At 32.8% G+C, this 17549-nt stretch overlaps 1 protein-coding gene across 1 annotated transcript in view; it reads right to left on the bottom strand.

Moving 5' to 3' along the window:
- The window catches only part of LOC110032656 (WD repeat-containing protein 25), a 51311-nt gene extending 38428 nt beyond the window's left edge, over positions 1 to 12883 (bottom strand). Inside the window, exons 1-3 of the mRNA XM_020736352.1 lie at positions 12464 to 12883; positions 11201 to 11365; positions 8195 to 8679 (exon numbers count right to left, since the gene is read on the bottom strand). Coding sequence (XP_020592011.1) covers positions 8195 to 8679; positions 11201 to 11365; positions 12464 to 12758 — 945 coding nt within the window. The 5' untranslated portion in view covers positions 12759 to 12883. The remainder of the gene's footprint in view (positions 1 to 8194; positions 8680 to 11200; positions 11366 to 12463) is intronic.
- Between the last annotated feature and the right edge of the window lie 4666 nt (positions 12884 to 17549).

Here is a 17549-nt window from a genome sequence, read left to right as displayed (position 1 = left end):
AGCCTCCAAACCGATTCCAAAGCATTGTAAGCAAGGCCCACAACCAAGACCAAAGCCAAGACACGAGGCAAGGGAAAGGGAAGGCTTACAGACTAGGTCGAGTCCAAGGCATAAGGCAAAGTCCACGACCAAAGCAAAAGCTAAGTTTCAATAAACTCAACACCCAAATCTTCCCAAAATAAGAAACTGAGCCACCAAAGCAAAAAAAAAAGGAAGAACCCCCAATAGGCAAGAACCGAGATCCAACACAAAACCAAAGCCGAACCAAAATTTTCACCAAATTCCAGATCAATTAAAGACCAGACCGAGCCAAGCAAGGCCAAAACCTGAACCCAACAAGGGTCGAAAACCAAGCTGCAATTGAGACCTCCAATACTAAGCTGTAATAAGAGTTAGGCAGTATTCTCATGTTTTTAAGACATCTCAAAATAGAGCTACCACATGCTTTGAGTGAAGATGAATGAAAGTTTCACAATACATATACTAACATGCTCATGAGACGGGCCAAATTATTCCAAGGTCATCCTTTTAATTGTTTCTAATATAAATATGCCTCAAAAGGTAGGAAACATGCCACAACTTCAGCACTTTAGATAAGCAAAATAAAAGAGAGAATTAATAGCATGCCACATTGCTTAACCAAATCTAACTTCTAGCACTACACCACAAGATCATCACCAGAGGCTCGACAAGGCCATAACTGAGAGCCAGTAAAGCACCGAGAAAGTGAGGGGGAGGGAAATACACACCCTCAAGCTTTTAAATGTCATTTCCACATAACAAATGTATGAAGCGTAAGCTAGAACATGTTTAGGAATGAGGTAAATAGTAATCTCTCTATTCTAGCATGCCAACAGGGCTCGACAGAGAACAGGGACGAGCACAGGTCGAACGCAGACAGCTCACAGGGGGAGAGGGAAGAAGGTACCTCTTTGAAGTAAAAAGAAGGTAACACAGAAACTCTAAAAGCACTCCGGAACTTCACTTCCTCTCCCAACAGCAGGAGGAAACCGATTCAAGCACCAGAAGATCAAAGAAGTGAGTGAGAAAGAAAAAGAGCAGAGTTTTCTCCCTTAGAAAAATTTTCGGCCCCCTTGGAAGCTTCACAGAGGAGCTCTCATATACGCTAAGAGCAACGGAGACGAATGATTAAGATACGACAGAGGGATCGAGAGATGCGGAGGATTAAATCCTCGCAGAGGATACGATCTGCGATAGAGGAGATCGAGCCCATATCGCAGAAGATAGGATAAGAGGGATGGGGGGCGGCGCCAACGTGATCTGTCCTTCTTGCGAGCGGCGAACGCGGGAACGAAGCATCCCAACGGCACGAAGGAGTAAGCCGAGCGACCAAACGAGCCATCCTAGGGCTAAGGTAGGCCCACGGGTTCGAAGGAATGAGGCGGAGAGGGGAAAGAAATTTAGGTTAGGGGTTTTAATATAGGTTAATAATTAAAATAATAATAATAATAAAATATTATTTATTATTATAATAAACACTTAAATAGGTATTTTCCCTAAGACGCGTCGTCACAATGAAGCGAACGTCCTCCTTAAGCAAAATCGACGTTCCGGACTCGTCGACGCAGTCCGTTTCGTCATCCGAAGTCGTCCGGGCAACTTTGTCGACAATTGGGACAAAAACGCGTTGCGGTTCGAATCCTGTCAAAATTTCGGCTCAAATTCGATTAAACAGGACGGCGGAGAGCGCAGCGGCGCCAAATCAACGAGTAGAGTCAATCCTAAGGTTGCCAGTCCTATAGGAATGCCCCCTGAGTTCCTTCGGAGTAGCCCTACCTGCCAAAAAATAGCGGTCAAGATTACTACATGAAACGTCAAGTCGAGCGAAGAGAAGTCCAGAATTGCTAACGGGGAGGACTCCTTCACTAGTTTTCTAGGAGTAGTCGACAGAAAGGTCCTACGGCTAGATCCTAGACTACTAAGAAGGGGAAAACTACACCTCGACCGAAAGCGAGGTTAACACATGATATAACCATAAAAGTATGATACGACATGCCATAAACAAAATGTCTTTTTTTATAAATTATTAGTATGAAATGTATAGTTAAAATGCATAAAGCCGAATATTTTCTATAACAAAGTATTACAAAATAACATATGATATCATGCGTATCACATAAAAAGCTTAAGGATTAGCATATGAAAACAAAATTTAGTTTATTACTTTTATATTTCAATATTTCATCAGGGAACAACTTAAAAGCTCGCCAACAATAGCATTTAATCACTAAAACAAATTTTAATATAATATTATCTACCCAAACTACCAAAATCCAAGAAAAAAAGAACAATCTTCAAATATAAACACGATAATGCATTAATAATTTAAGACAATAAACTATGATATCAACATACCCACTGACCAGCCTAACTAGAACATATTTAACCAAGAATAACTTGTGCGTATTCCATATGTTTGGACACTTGTACTATGTGTCAGAGATGTGTCAGAAATATGTCCAGTCCAACGCTGGCATAGAATCCAATTTGAAGTATTTTTGTTTCATAGGATGTTTGGTTGACATAATTTCATTCTTCATTTCATTTAAGTTAATTTCCATACAACAACAACAAAGCCTTAATCCCACTACGTGGGGTCGGCTACATGAATCTTTTTTCTCCATTGCGTCCTGTTTAGTGTCATATTTTCATTTAGTTTTAACAAATTAAGATCATTTTTTATACAATAAGCCCAAGTCTTCCTAGGTCTACCTCTGCCTTTCTTAACACAAGTCGAATCTAAAACATTTACTCTCCTAATCGGATCATCAGATGGTTGACGTTTAATATGACCAAACCATCTAAGACGACTTTCTCTAATTTTGTCTGTCACAGGAGCTACATCAACCCTATCACGGATATATTCATTTCACATTTTGTCTGTTAGTGTAAAGTCACTCATCCACCTAATCATCTCATCTCCGCAACACTTAACTTATTATTATGCTTCTCTTTTTAAAGGTCAGCATTCAGCAACATAGAGCATTGCAGGTCTCACCACCGTCTTATAAAATTTTCCTTTCAGTTTAAACGGTACTTTTCTATCACACAAAAGGCCCGAAGCATTCCTCCACTTCAACCAACCAAGTTGAATTCTACTATTAACATTCCCATCTATATCACCATCGCTTTGAACAACGGACCCAAGGTATCTACATCGTTCACACCTTTTAATAATTTGATCACCCAAAGTCACACTTCTGTCACTAAAGCTATCACTACTAAAATTACATTCCATGTATTCAGTTTCAGTTCTACTTAAATGAAGGCCTTTAGACTCCAACGTAGACCTCCATAAGTCAAGTTTTCATGGGCTTTTTCTCTCGTTTTATCCACTAGAAGGATATCATCAGCAAAAAGCATACACCAAGGCACATCCTCCTGTAGATGTCCAGTAAGACCATCCATAACTAAAGCAAAAAAGATATGGGCTTAAAGTCGATCCTGATGTAATCCAACAGAAATAAGAAAATATTTGGTCAATCCTCCTTCAGTTTGAACACAAGTAACAACTCTAGTATACATATCTTTAATGACTTGAATATAAGTCATATCAACACATTTCTTCTCGAGAACTCTCCAAAGGATATCTCTTGGAACCTTATCGTAAGTTTTTTCTAAATCAATAAAAATCAAATGTAGATTCTCCTTATTATCTCTGAACTTCTCCATCAAACCTCTCAATAAATGTATAGCTTCCATAGTAAGCCTGCCCGGCATAAATCCAAATTGATTATGAGAAATCTTTGTAATGTGTCTTAACCTATGTTCAATTATCCTCTCCCATAACTTTAAAGTATGACACATCAACTTAATACCTCTATAATTTGCACACTCTTGTGCATCTCCTTTATTCTTAAAAATGGGACTAAAATACTCTTCCTCCACCCCTCAGGCAACTTTTTAATTTTTAAAATAATATTAAAGAGTTTAATAAGCCAAGCAACTCCCAAATCTCCTAAATATTTCCACACTTCAATTGGGATATCATCAGGTCCTACAGACTTTCCACCCTTGGTTTTCTTTAAAACCTCATCAACTTCCTTTTTATTAATGCGACGGTAAAAATGAAACGTTTTATTATTATTCATGATATTAATATCACTAAGGTCGATCGTATTTTCAGAAACTTCATTAAAAAGTTTATCAAAATAACTCACTCACTTATGTTGAATATCTTTTTCTAAGAAAAGTACTTTTTTTTATTTTCATCTTTAATACATGTTACTTAAGTTAAATCTTTACTTTTCTTTTCTCTTTGTTTGGCTAGTTTATACATATATTTTTCACCCTCCTTAGTATCTAATCTATTATAAAAATCATTAAAAATTGAATTTTTAGCGTCACTGATTGTTCTTTTAGACTTTCTGCGGGTTATTTGATATTTTTCTCAGTTCTCTAAGCTTTTACATTTAAACAAATTTTTATAACATAACTTCTTATATTTTATTTTTTCTTGTACATTATTATTCCACCACCAACTAACTATTTTTATTAATAAATTTTTTTTCTTTAGATTCTTTTAATAGTATTTGTTACTTTATCCCACATAGCATTTGCTTCATCATGAACATCCCAAATTTTGAAATCTTAAATTTTACTCATAAAAATAATTTTATTTGTCTTTTAGGTTTCTGCATCTAATTCTACGATGATGAGTCCTACTATTCTTTATTTTATAACTTTTCATCTTAAAATCAAGAACTAATAAATGATGTTGAGTACTTAAATTTTCACTTGGAATGACCTTACAGTCTTTATAGTCTCGACGATCTCTTCTTCTCATAAAAAAATAATCAATTTGTGTTTTATTAGATCCACTCTTATAAGTAATAAGATGTTCATCACTTTTCTTGAATAAAGTATTAGTAATAACAAAATCATACGCTAAAACAAAATTTAAAATAGTTCTACCTTCTTCTACCTTCTTCATTAGTTTACCTTCTTCATTAGTTACTCCAAAACCGTAGTCATAATGAGTATTTCTGAAGTCTTATACCACTCTACCGACATGTCCATTTAAAGCTCCTCCAATAAAATTTTTTTTCTTCAAGAGAAATAATTTGTATTAAGTCTTCTAAGTTATTCCAAAATTTATCTTTAAACCTTGTATCTAAACCTACTTAGGAGCATAAGCACTTATAATATTAAAAATCTTAGTATCAATGATAATCTTAAGGACTATAATTCTAACTCCAACTCAATTAATTTTTACAACATTATCTTTCAAACTCTTATATATAATTACACCTACATCATTTCTAGTGCAACTCTTACCAGAATACCAAAGTTTAAAACCTAAATCATCAATCTCTTTAGTCTTTTCTCTAACCCATTTAATTTATTGAATACATAAGATATTAATTTTCCTATGAATCATAATATCAACTAATTTCATTAATTTATCATTGAGAGTACCTATATTCCAAGATCCTATCATAATATTAGTTTCATTAATTTCATGGACTAACTTTTTTACCCGCATTCGTCCGTAATGTGAGAACCCTTGTTTATTTGACGTTACACTGGACGCCGGTGTAGAGGCCCTTGCACTCTTCACTGTATTCAGGATATATAGCGCGTCGCTTCCAAAGGACGCCCTAACACTTACACAATGATCAAAAGGATTCATGTCATGATTTTTTTCGACAAGTTTTACGTTGGCTGTCGAGTACCTAACATAACCCTCCACTTTTCACATCCGGGCTTGGGACCGACAAGGGCAGTATTATTTAAGTTAATTTCCATATATAAAAAAATGATAAGTTATGTAGATTGCTTTATATACCATATTGTTCAGAATACTAGGATATTAAGAGTTGATTGCTTGGGGTTTTCAGCATTACTCGTTAATTTAAAAAGAAAAGAAAGCTTGAGGTGTTACATACAAATAGGTGCCAGAACTTGTGCATCATTGGATGTCACATGATGACTGCACCCTTTAGTTACTTGTAGGTTTAATGCTTGAAGGGTAATGTAATGTTATTTTAAACTATGATGGCGCAATTTTGCTAATGAGGCTATCTGGTGGATGTCATTTCATTTGGTTTTGATGTGCAAAATTTGAATAAATTTGAATGATGTGAGATAGGGGTTAAAGCAAGATTGGCATGTAACTTGCATGCAGAGTTCGACTAATATGGAAATTTCATTCAAGTGTTCAAGCAATTTAAATAAAAATGGAACCAATATATATTTAAAACGAGATTGATCGCAAGATTTAAAAAAGATTGATCATGTGTTAACCTTACTTGCTGCCTAGGTTATGAGGTGTTTATAAATAGTAATCACAGGTATGAAATTCACAAATTTTAACAAGAATAAAATTCCTTTTCTAGTTCAATTTTATAAATTCAAATACGACTCTTTTGAGTACCTAATTCTAGGGAAGTCATCTCATTATATTGGCCTGAAGCCTGATTTTCTTATTTTGTAAATTCAATCATTTTGAATGTTGCCTATATAATTTGACATTGGCTTTTAAAAATCTAAATGATGAAATATATTCGATTTGCTCTCAGATTCTATCTGTTTCCTATTTTCTAACTAATTTGCTTATATTATTGATCATTTCATTATCATTTATATTAAACTTTAGCATCGCTTGTTTTAATTTACAAGTGGCCGGTAGAAATAATTGGTTACTTGTGATATGTAAATCCTCATTTTTTTACATGAAAACCTATTAGGCATCATATTATTCACATTAAAAATCTCAATCCTAAATAGCCAAGCGTCGATAAAAAAGTTAGAATTATTTAAAGCTACAACAACAACAACAAGTCTTTATCCAGCTAAGTGGGGTTGGCTATATGAACCATTATTCTCCATTGCGTCCTATTGAGTGTCATATTTTCATTTAATTTTAATAGATTAAGATCAATTTTTATACAATACGCCCAGAACTTTCAAGTTTACCTTTGCCATTCTTAGCATAAGATGAATTTAAGACATCTACTCTCCTAACCGGATTATCAGATGGTCGAGGCTTAATGTGACTACAACATCTAAGACGACTCTATCTAATCTTGTCTACCACTGGAGCTAACCTATCACAGATATATTCATTTCGCATTTTGTCTCCAAGCATTAAGCTACTCATCCACCTAAGCATTCTCATCTCAGCAATACTTAACTTTATTTTATGCTTATCTTTTAAAGGCCAACATTCTGCGTCATAGAGCGTTGTAGGTTTTATCAGCATCTTATAAAATTCTTTTTTAAGTCTAAGTGGTACTTTTCTATCACACAATAGGCCCGATGCATTCTTCCACTTCTACCAACCAACTTTACCAACCAACTTGAATTCTACCTTGAATTCTACTAATAACATCCCCATCTATATCACACATCAATAGATACTTGGGAGTTTCTTGACACATCAACTAAAATTTGCACACTCTTATGCATCCCCTTTATTCTTAAAAATGGGGAACAAAATACTCTTTCTCCACCAAGGAATCTTTTGTCTTTAAAATAATATTAAAGAATTTAGTAAACCAAGAAACCCCCAAGCATCCTAAATATTTCCACATTTCAATTGGGATATTATCAAGTCCTACTCATTTTCCACCCTTGGTATTCTTTAAAGCCCCTCAACTTCTTTTTTACTAATGCGACGTTAAAAATAAAATGGTTTATTATTATTAAGAATATAAAGACCACTAAGGTTAATTGTATTTTCAGAAACTTCATTGAAAAATTTATCAAAATAGCTCACCCACATATGTTGAAAATCTTTCTCTAAGAAAAATATTTTTTCATTTTCATCTTTAATACAATTTACTTCAATTAAATCTTTACTTTTCTTTTCTCTTTGTTAGAATAGATTATACATGTATTTTTCACCGCCTTTAGTATCTAATCTATTATAAAAATCACTAAAGCAAAATTTTTAGCATCACAAATTGTTCTCTTAGACTCCCCATGGGCCACCTTATATATTTCTCAGTTCTCTAATCTTAAATAAAATAAAATGCCTAGAAATCATGTTTGGGAAGCTATTGCACAAATGTTTCAATAGACATGCCAAAAATAACCAAGTTCCCCGTAATTGATACAATGTTGGTGATGCCTTGAAAATAGCAATGTTCACATTCAATAAATATTCAAGATTTTAATATCAAAGAACTATAATTTAATTTTAAATTTGTTTTCATAAAGTATCACAAACCTGGTTTGACAATGGAATTTGTCGTGATACATCCCAAATAATGATGGTGTTCTCGCTAATATTGCTCCTTGAAGTGTCGGTCGAAGCAATAAAATTCTTTCCATCAACACTAAATTCAACATCAAGGATTGGACCCAAATGTTTGAGATATTCATGTACGGCCTTCTTAGCCCGCATGTCCCATAGACGAAGAAACCCTTTTGAACCTCCCGAAAGAAAAAGATTTGAGTTTGTTGTGTGTAACTTTATTGATTGAACAACTTGATCTTCCTTGAATTGTTGTTTTTCCACCCCTTTCTCAACATCAATTAGCCTTGATGAACAATCATATCCACAAGACAGTAGACACAGCCCTTGTGAACACCACCTCACATCTGTCACTGCTGCTTTGTGATGGCTGAAAGTACATACTTTCTTCTGAGCTTTGCTCCATACATTCCATACAAGAACAGAGTGATCCATTCCAGCAGAAGCAAGAAGATGTCCTGCACATGGTTTCATTTGGAAAACAAAAGCAAACCTTTATGAAAAAATGTAATCTATTTTATTATTTTATTTTATTTTATTTTATTTATTTATCTTTATGACAAAATATAAACCTCTGGCAAAACTTCAAAACTGCTTATTTCATATAATGCGTGCGGTAAAAAGCAAAGTAAATTCAGGGGCTAATACAAAGCTCTACATGGAAAGGATTATAATAAAAGAAAAATATTTATTTCAACCAAAGAGCCAACACATCTGCTCTTGTGTGATCTCATATATAAAAGGACTGCAATCTAAAAACAATCTGTGGAAAAACACCACATCTTTTGATTCTTTTTATGGGCATTTACATATAGACCACTGAATTCCTATAATTTACATATCAAACACCTAAAGTTTACTTTTTACATTTATAGCACCCAAATCTTTTATATTACATCCAAAAGTGCCACTATTTTAGCTTTTAAAAAGTGAAATACACCTTTTCATGCATAGATAAGGTGGTAAACAATAACAACAACAACAACAACAAGCCTTTATCCTACTAAGAAGGGTCGGGTAGATGAATCTTTTTTCTCCATTGCATCCTATTGAGTCTCATAATTTCATTTAATTCTAACAAATTAAGATTATTGTATACAATATGCCCAAATCTTTTTAAGACTAGCTCTATCTTTCTTAACATAAGTCGAATCTAAAACATCTTCTCTCCTAAACGGATCATCAGATGGTCAACGTTTAATGTGAACAAATCATCTAAGACGACTCTTTTTAATATTGTCCGTCACTGGAGCTACACCAACCCTATCATGCATATATTCATTTTGCATTTGTCTCTAAGTGGCAAGCCACTCATCAACCTAAGCATTCTCATCTCATCAACACTTAACTTTGTTTTATGCTTCTCTTTTAAAGACCAACATTCAATGCCACAGATCATTGCAGCGTCTCAGCACCATCTTATAAAATTTTCCTTTCAGTATAAACGGTACTTTTCTACCACACAATAGTCTCAATGCTTTCCTACACTTCAACCAACCAACTTGAATTCTACTAATAACATCCCCATCTATATCACCATCACTTTGAAAAATAAACCCAAGATAACCCAAAAAATAAACCCAAGATATCTAAAACATTCACACCTTTTAATGATTTAATCATACATAGTTACAACTCGGCCACTAGAGCTACTACTAAGGAAATTATATTCCATGTATTCAGTTTTAGATCTACTCAAACGAATGCCTTTAGACTCCAATGTAGACCTCCATAATTTAAGTTTTTCCTGAACTTTTTCTCTGGCCTTTTTCACGAGAAATACATCATCAGCGAAAAGCATACACCAAGGTACTTCCTTCTGTAATTGTCCAGCACGAACATACATAACTAAAGCAAAAAGATATGGGCTTAGAGTCGATCCCTAGTGAAATCCAACAGAAATAGAAAAATACTTGGTCAATCCTCCTTTTGTTCGAACGCAAGTAGAAACTCTATTATACGTATCTTTAATGACATGAATATAAGTCATATCAATATTTTTCTTCTCTAGAAGTCTCCAAAGGACTTCTCTTGAAATCTTATCGTAAACTATTTTCTAAATCAATAAATATCATATCTAGATCCTTCTTATTCTCTCTATACTTCTCCATCAAACCTCTCAATCAATGTATAGCTTCCATGGTAGACAAGCCCGACATAAATCCAAATTGATTATGAGATCATAGGTAAGGTGGTATGAATGTAAAAAATGAAGTATAGATGTTATATATGTAAATACATAGGATATTAGAGGTATGAATGTAATCTTCCTTTTCTATATGAAATATATCTAATGCTGAAAATGAGTTGACTTGAATAGGTGCAAAGAACATCCCACATCACATTTCATTAACGCATCAAGATGCAGCTTTTAATGTAGAAGCTGCAGCAGTAACTTATGTAACTATATGTTACCTTAATGTACTTCTGTTGTCAACACTTTGGCAGCAATAATTTTTTACTTAATAATCAACTCAAATCAAAATTATTAAAGACAATTCATGCAAACAATAATGTATAATGTAAGTTGAGAATAACAGCCGGAAAAGATGCAAACTTTAAGAAAAATAACGAGGTTTTTATCGAGGGAATCTTATATTCAACAATTTAGTTTTTTGAGTGATGAAGTGGTCATTTCAAAAGGTTGGGAGAAACACCTCTTTAATATGGTATGGTTGTGTTATAATTTTATGCCCTCATCAAAGTATCATGGCTAACAAATTATTTTTATAAGTTTTCAAAATCTTTTTTTACTGTTAAACAAGCACATTTGGATCAAATATATAGCGTCAGTGCTATACAAAAAAGTGCTTTCAAACTACTACTACTACTACAAAAGCAACAAGAAGTGGCCTTGATCACACTAAGTAGGGTCTACTACATGAATCATTTTTCTCCATTGCATCCCATTAAAATGAATAAAACTATCAAATTATTTTGTCAAAAGTTCTGAAGATAACTTTGAAACTAATAACTCACCGTGATTATAAGACCATTGGATCGAATTAATGGCTTTACTATGACCCTTAAAAGTTAGAGAGAAATTTCCAGAAGTATTGTTTCCATGTGCATAAGATTTACCACGATTCTTTAACAGCGACTTCAAAACACTGGGAAGATCTGCATCAGACAGAGTTCCTACATCTGAAATGAAGCCATAATGAAACAAATAATCAACCAACTATTAATCATAGAGTAAATTGCCAAAGTAGTTCGTGACTAATTACATGGGTTCATCTTAGTCCCAGAGTTTATAGAAGTGCCAAAATATTCCTCAAACTATTTAAATTGGGGTTGAAATAACCCTCATGGAGGACAATTAAAGCTCAATCTTAAAATATTTGGGGACTATTTTGTCATAGCACTTCTATAAACACTAGGACTAAAATAACCACATGTAACTAGTTGGGGACTATTTTGACACTTTACTCATTAATAACATATTTGTCAGCATTAGTTTACGCTCTAGGATAATCATTTATTTGATGTGAAAGAAATTGAGGGGTCGTCTGATTTGATAATATATTCTCAATGATGTCATGTTATTAACATATATCATTAATGTCGGTCTTTCATTTAGTGTCAATTTTGAATAAAAAATTTGAAAACTATATTTTAAGTTCCATTTTAATTACAATTATATGTCTTTAATCAAAGCTTCTGATATCTCAATGTCTAACTAACAGATGACTGTATTAAGGGGTGGTTTGGTTCAATGTTGCACAGAATGTAATGACATGATATTGAAAGAACAACGAGCAATGGCTTTTTAATGACAGTTTTATAAAAGACCTTTACAACCTACTTTAAAGCTATTAATTGAGGCTGAATTAAATAAGAATAAAAAGAGAAATCATAATCACCATCAATATTTCTAGATAACATTAAAATGTTTAAGATAACATTGAAACAAAAGCACTGCATTTGATAAATACCATTGTTATCTGGATAAATGGTCATCTAACTAACAATACCATGTTCTTAACATCGACCCAAACAACCTAAATGATATGAAAAAATAAAACTTATAGCCATTTAGATTTTTAAGGATATGGTAAAATCGAACTGAACAGGTGATATTTGACAGATAATTGTTCTATAAATAAAACAAATTGCAAAGTAAAACGCAATCTAAATAATACGAACCCAAACACCACCAAAACCAATAAAATTAACGAAAATAATACTTCGTGATTTCCTCATTGAATCAAAAGCATAAATCAATACATCCGGGGCGCTTACTAGAAAGATGAGAAGAACCGGGAGGCGTGATAACCGGAGGAAGGGAATCCGTAGGCATTGAAGTAGCCGAAAAAATCGCTCTCTCCCTTTTCGAGACGTATCTGCCTGCAACCAAAGGAACTTGTCCAGGCTCGCCAGATGACAGAAAGCCTTGCCTGTTCGTCTGAGAGAAGGGAACATGGTGTAAGGAACGGCCATCCAACCGCCTTTTCTTAGCAGGAAAGATGGGATGCGGGTCTTTTTCTTCTTCATCGTCGTCGGAAGCATTTGCATAAGCTCTGCAGAGGAGATCCATTGCCCTATAATCTTCCTCGGTTTCTCTCTCGTGTCACCCTCGCCACTGTAATCGTTCGTAAAGCAAGGGAGTCGGGTCAACAAATTTTCACTGTTTTAGAGCGTATAAATGGAGCGCTTTTTCTGCTTCCGGACTATTTGCCATCTGCGGCTTAAGTTATTCTTAACTTATTTATTTTTGAATTATTTTTAATAATATCTAAATAATCTAAAAATAACTCAAGATCTTTATTTTTAATTTATTTTTGAATTATTTCTGTGTTATTGAAAATAACCTGAAAATAACTCAGAAATAACTTCTGCCACACATAGAGCTACGTCAGGAGTCCCATAGAAAAACTTCTGAAATAAATGAGCCTAAAATGAATGAGTATTTAAGTATGAGCTAAAAGTTCTAAAAATTAAATGAGTATCTAAATTCATATATAAAGATTTTAGTTTTCAAAAGTTATTCAAATTTGTCTATTTATTTATTTGAACGAATATGAACGAGTCTTAATCGAGCCGTGTTCGAGTTGTTTTTTGAGTGCATTTGTTGATTTATAACCATAGTGATAAGAAGGTTCTGCCCTTCTATTGCATAGAGATGATACATGATTGAATTCAATACCTAAAACATATTCTTTTAATTAATTTAAACAACTTAATTTTGATTTTAACACGAACATTAATATATAAATCGAGAGGAACACAAAAACACTATTTTCGAGCAATTTCATACACAAGCCAAGTTCGAACACAAGTTAATTTCAACTAATTCGAGCATGAGCCAGATATAAGCTTGCTCAAACTTAGCTCGCTTACAACCCTATTCGTCTATCTCATCTCAGTTAATTCAAGTTGCGGGGTCCAGTTTGGTCAAAATTGAAAATGACCCAATTGTTGTCTATCCTAAATCCTAATTCGTTTGATTTATTAAACGACCTAATTAAATCAAAACAAATAACAATATATGATAAATATTTAGGCCACATACATTTGAAATAGAAATATACATGTGTTTGATGTTGTAATCCAGTAATAACATAAATGTTATTACTATTGAGATGCATATCAGCAAGACAATAATCTAATAATTTAGAACCATGCAATAATAAATTTTTGGTGCATACACGAATTATTTTTTATCTTAGTTGAATCTTAATTGAATATTTTTTTATAATTTATTTAAATTTTATTCAAAGTTTATTTGAACTTAATTCTAATCATTTTTCAAAACTTATTTTAGTGAGTTTTAAATATGATTCAAATAAGCTTCTACTAAAATTGAAGTATGTTTCAATTAAAAATCAATATAGGTTTGAATATTGCCCAAATACGACTCAAATAAATAAAATTTAAACGTGGTTCAGATAAAATTTGAATGAGGTTCGAGCTTGATTATTTCCAGCATTTAAAAGGTAGTTATAAGATAACAACCATAACGCAATAGACTATTTGATATTTAACATAATGGCATATTATTGATCCACCTTAAAATTACTTGTTTTTAGTGCATATTTTATGATTGTTTGTTTTATGCATAGTGCATATTTTATGATTGTTTTATGCATATTTTTAGTGATATTGCAATTTAAATGAAGATATTTTTATATTTTTTTTTTGTTTCAGGTACATTGAATAGACATTTAAAGAAAATGGGGAAAAAATGAGCAAAATAGTACATATTGTATGACGTCATAGTGCCTCCCTCTGCGTTATAGCGCCACAGACGTGTGCAAAGGGTGTTATAACACCTAGACTGGCGTTATAGCTCCAGTAACTTTTCTTCTAGAAGATTCATTGAATTTGGTCGAATTTGAAGGGTTGTTTGAAGCAACCCTTGGTTATTTTTAGAGATATATAATATGGACGACAATTGGACGAAAAGGAAAATTTTTTGGCAGCATTTGAAGGCAGTAGGAAGTATTTTAAGTATATATTTTAGTGTATTTTGTGTTGTAAGAGTAAGAGTTTAGAGATTTCTTCAAGGAGACTCCAAAATTTGTGTTGGGGAGAAGACCTAAGGTACTTTGTATTTGTATTTAAATTTTTGTTTCTAAGACTTGGATTTCAATAAAATTTAGTGTTTTTGTTTTTAATTAGGCATTTTTTGTTTTATTCTTCATAAATTTGGAGTAGTTCCCTTTCTTTCTCCTTGCTCTTCGGAATTAATCTTGTGGGATGAGAATGATTTAAATATTTTTTAACTTTTAAAAATCGTGATGACATTTTCACCGATTCTTCATTGACTTTACAAATTGGTCACTTGTGAGGTTAAAATTCGTTGAGAAACATAAAGTCCTGTGAGGGCTATGATTTCACATAACTAGTGAGTGTCACACTTCATTCTGGGCAGAGCCGTTGCAATCACCTAAGGGGTAGGGAGATAAGTTTTGATGGACGTAAAATTGATGTTTATAGGGTGACAGACATGATTCTTTTTCAAATTTGGTTTAGAGTTTGTATCGTAAGGGTCCCTAGTAGGTCTTATAGAGAGAGCACAATGCGTAGTATGGAGCTGAGAGGCCATAATTTACTCAGTACAACTACACAAGCTTGTGAAAAACTTTAAATTAACCAATGTTCTTTGCTAACACCGGGATGGGGTAAAAAATAGGAATGCTCATATTTGTCACAATACATCATCCTATTTTTAGTCATTTAAATTCTACATAGATTATTATCTCATTGCAAGAGGAAATATCTTTACATATTATTTAAACTCTTTAAAATTACTTTTATTAAAATGTTAAATATAGTTGTTTCTATCTACTTTAATTTAGTCTTGACCATTGTTATCATTTTACTTTCATTTAAATCTTCAATTTTAATAGAATTTGCTTTTGAGTTTAGCAAGCCAATTTAAATAGTTCAATTATCCTTGTGGGATCGATACTGAGGTTTTTAAGGAAAATCATATATTACTTGAAACGATACGTATACGTGCGTAGTACCTCTAGTGTGAAGTTTTATTATTTATTTTCCATATCATTGTATTTATTTACACTAGCCGTTGAATATAATTTGGGTCAAGTTTTTGGCAATATTTTAGAGATTAAAAATACACTTAATTATAGGTCGGGTCAAGTTTTTGCGTCGTTGCGGGGATATGAAACGAAAACTTTTAAATTTGGAAAGTAAACTTTTTGATTTGCAATTTTGTTTGAATTGCAGATTTTATTTTACTAAAAATTTAAAATAAGAAGTTTCAAAAAAATTTTAAAACCGAAAATTCAAAAAAAAATTAGAAAACCGAAAATTAAAAAAAAATAGAAAAACAAAAATTAAAAAAAAATTACAAAAACCAAAAATTGATAAAAAGAAAATTCTATTTTATTTTATGAATTTTATCATTTGTATACGTAGTTCAAGATTTAAAGGTTTAGTGCCCTACGATTCTGAATTAGAACGTACTATAAGAAAAATTCAAAAATAAGAAATGCTTCCTCATTTTTAAGATATGACGAACACTTCAAAAAATAATATTGAAATTCAAATTTGTGAAAATTAACGTCATAATTTACAAAAACCTTTAAGAGATTATGCAAACCTTACGACAGATGAAATTCACTTAAGTATTCAAACTCCAGATATAGCGACTAACTCGTTTGAAGTTAAGCCTGCAAAAATACAAATGGTTCAAAACAAGCAGTTTAGGGGAACACCAAATAAGGATCCAAATTTACATCTTGCAAGTTTTTTAGAATTGTGTTCTACAGTTAAATATGATGTTGTATCAAAAGATGCTGTCAGACTTAGACTTTTCCTTTTTCATTAAGGGATAAAGCTAAGATGTGGTTAAATTCATTAGCATCTGGATCTATTAGAACTTTGGGAGATTTGACACAAAAATTTCTGACTAAGTATTTTCCACTTTAAAAAACTGCTAAACTCAGAAATGATATTTTCTCTTTTACTAAATATTTAGGGGAGTCAATTTATGAAGCGTGAGAAAGATATAAGGAACTCCTTAGGAAGTATCCACACCATACTTTACTAGACTGGTTAATTGTTCAATTTTTTTTATAATGGGTCAGTTGGCTCCCTTATATCTATCATAGATGCTGCTGTTGGAGGTTCAATAATGTCTAAATTATTTGATGAAGCATATGCTTTAATTGAAGAAATGACTACAAATAAATTTCAATGGTCTTCTGAAATGGTAAATCATAAGAAAGTGGCCAGTATTCACGATAATAATGTTATTTCAATAATTGATTCACAAGTTGCTGCATTATTGACAAAAAAAAATATGTTGAGATTTTCATGCCTATTTTACACTGATTTTGATAATATTACACTTTAAAGAAGGGTATTTTGATGTTTTGTTGCAGGTATGATGAATTATAGACTTTTGGAGAAAAAGAAACAAAAACGGTGCAATTTGAAGCAAAAACGAGCAAGAAATGAAATTTTGCCTTATCACATTTCGATAAGTCTTTCGATGTTTAATCTCTTTTACACTTCTTGCATATTTTTGAATGAGATTATACTTTAAAGGAAGATTGTTTTCATGTTTTCATTAAAGGAAGATTGTTTTCATGCTTATTTTATAAGGTTATCTGTTGGAACACAACGCAACTGAAATGAGGCAAAACAGAGCTAAAACAGAGTCAAACGGTGGAGCTGCGCAGTCTACCCGCCGAAGACGCCATAACTGCGCCGCAACAGGTATAACGGCGCCGACGGCGAGATTTACCCGAGAAGATCAAAAAATGAAAGAAAAACTCGCCGATAATGCTCGGGACAGTTATGGGCCGAAATTCAACGTATTTGGACGCTTTTTGAAAGGTTTCTTGTGGCAACTCTT

This window comes from Phalaenopsis equestris, unplaced genomic scaffold (genome assembly GCF_001263595.1).
Source record: "Phalaenopsis equestris unplaced genomic scaffold, ASM126359v1 Scaffold000996, whole genome shotgun sequence".
NCBI lineage: Eukaryota > Viridiplantae > Streptophyta > Magnoliopsida > Asparagales > Orchidaceae > Phalaenopsis > Phalaenopsis equestris.
This window is presented reverse-complemented; position numbering and strand designations above follow the sequence as displayed.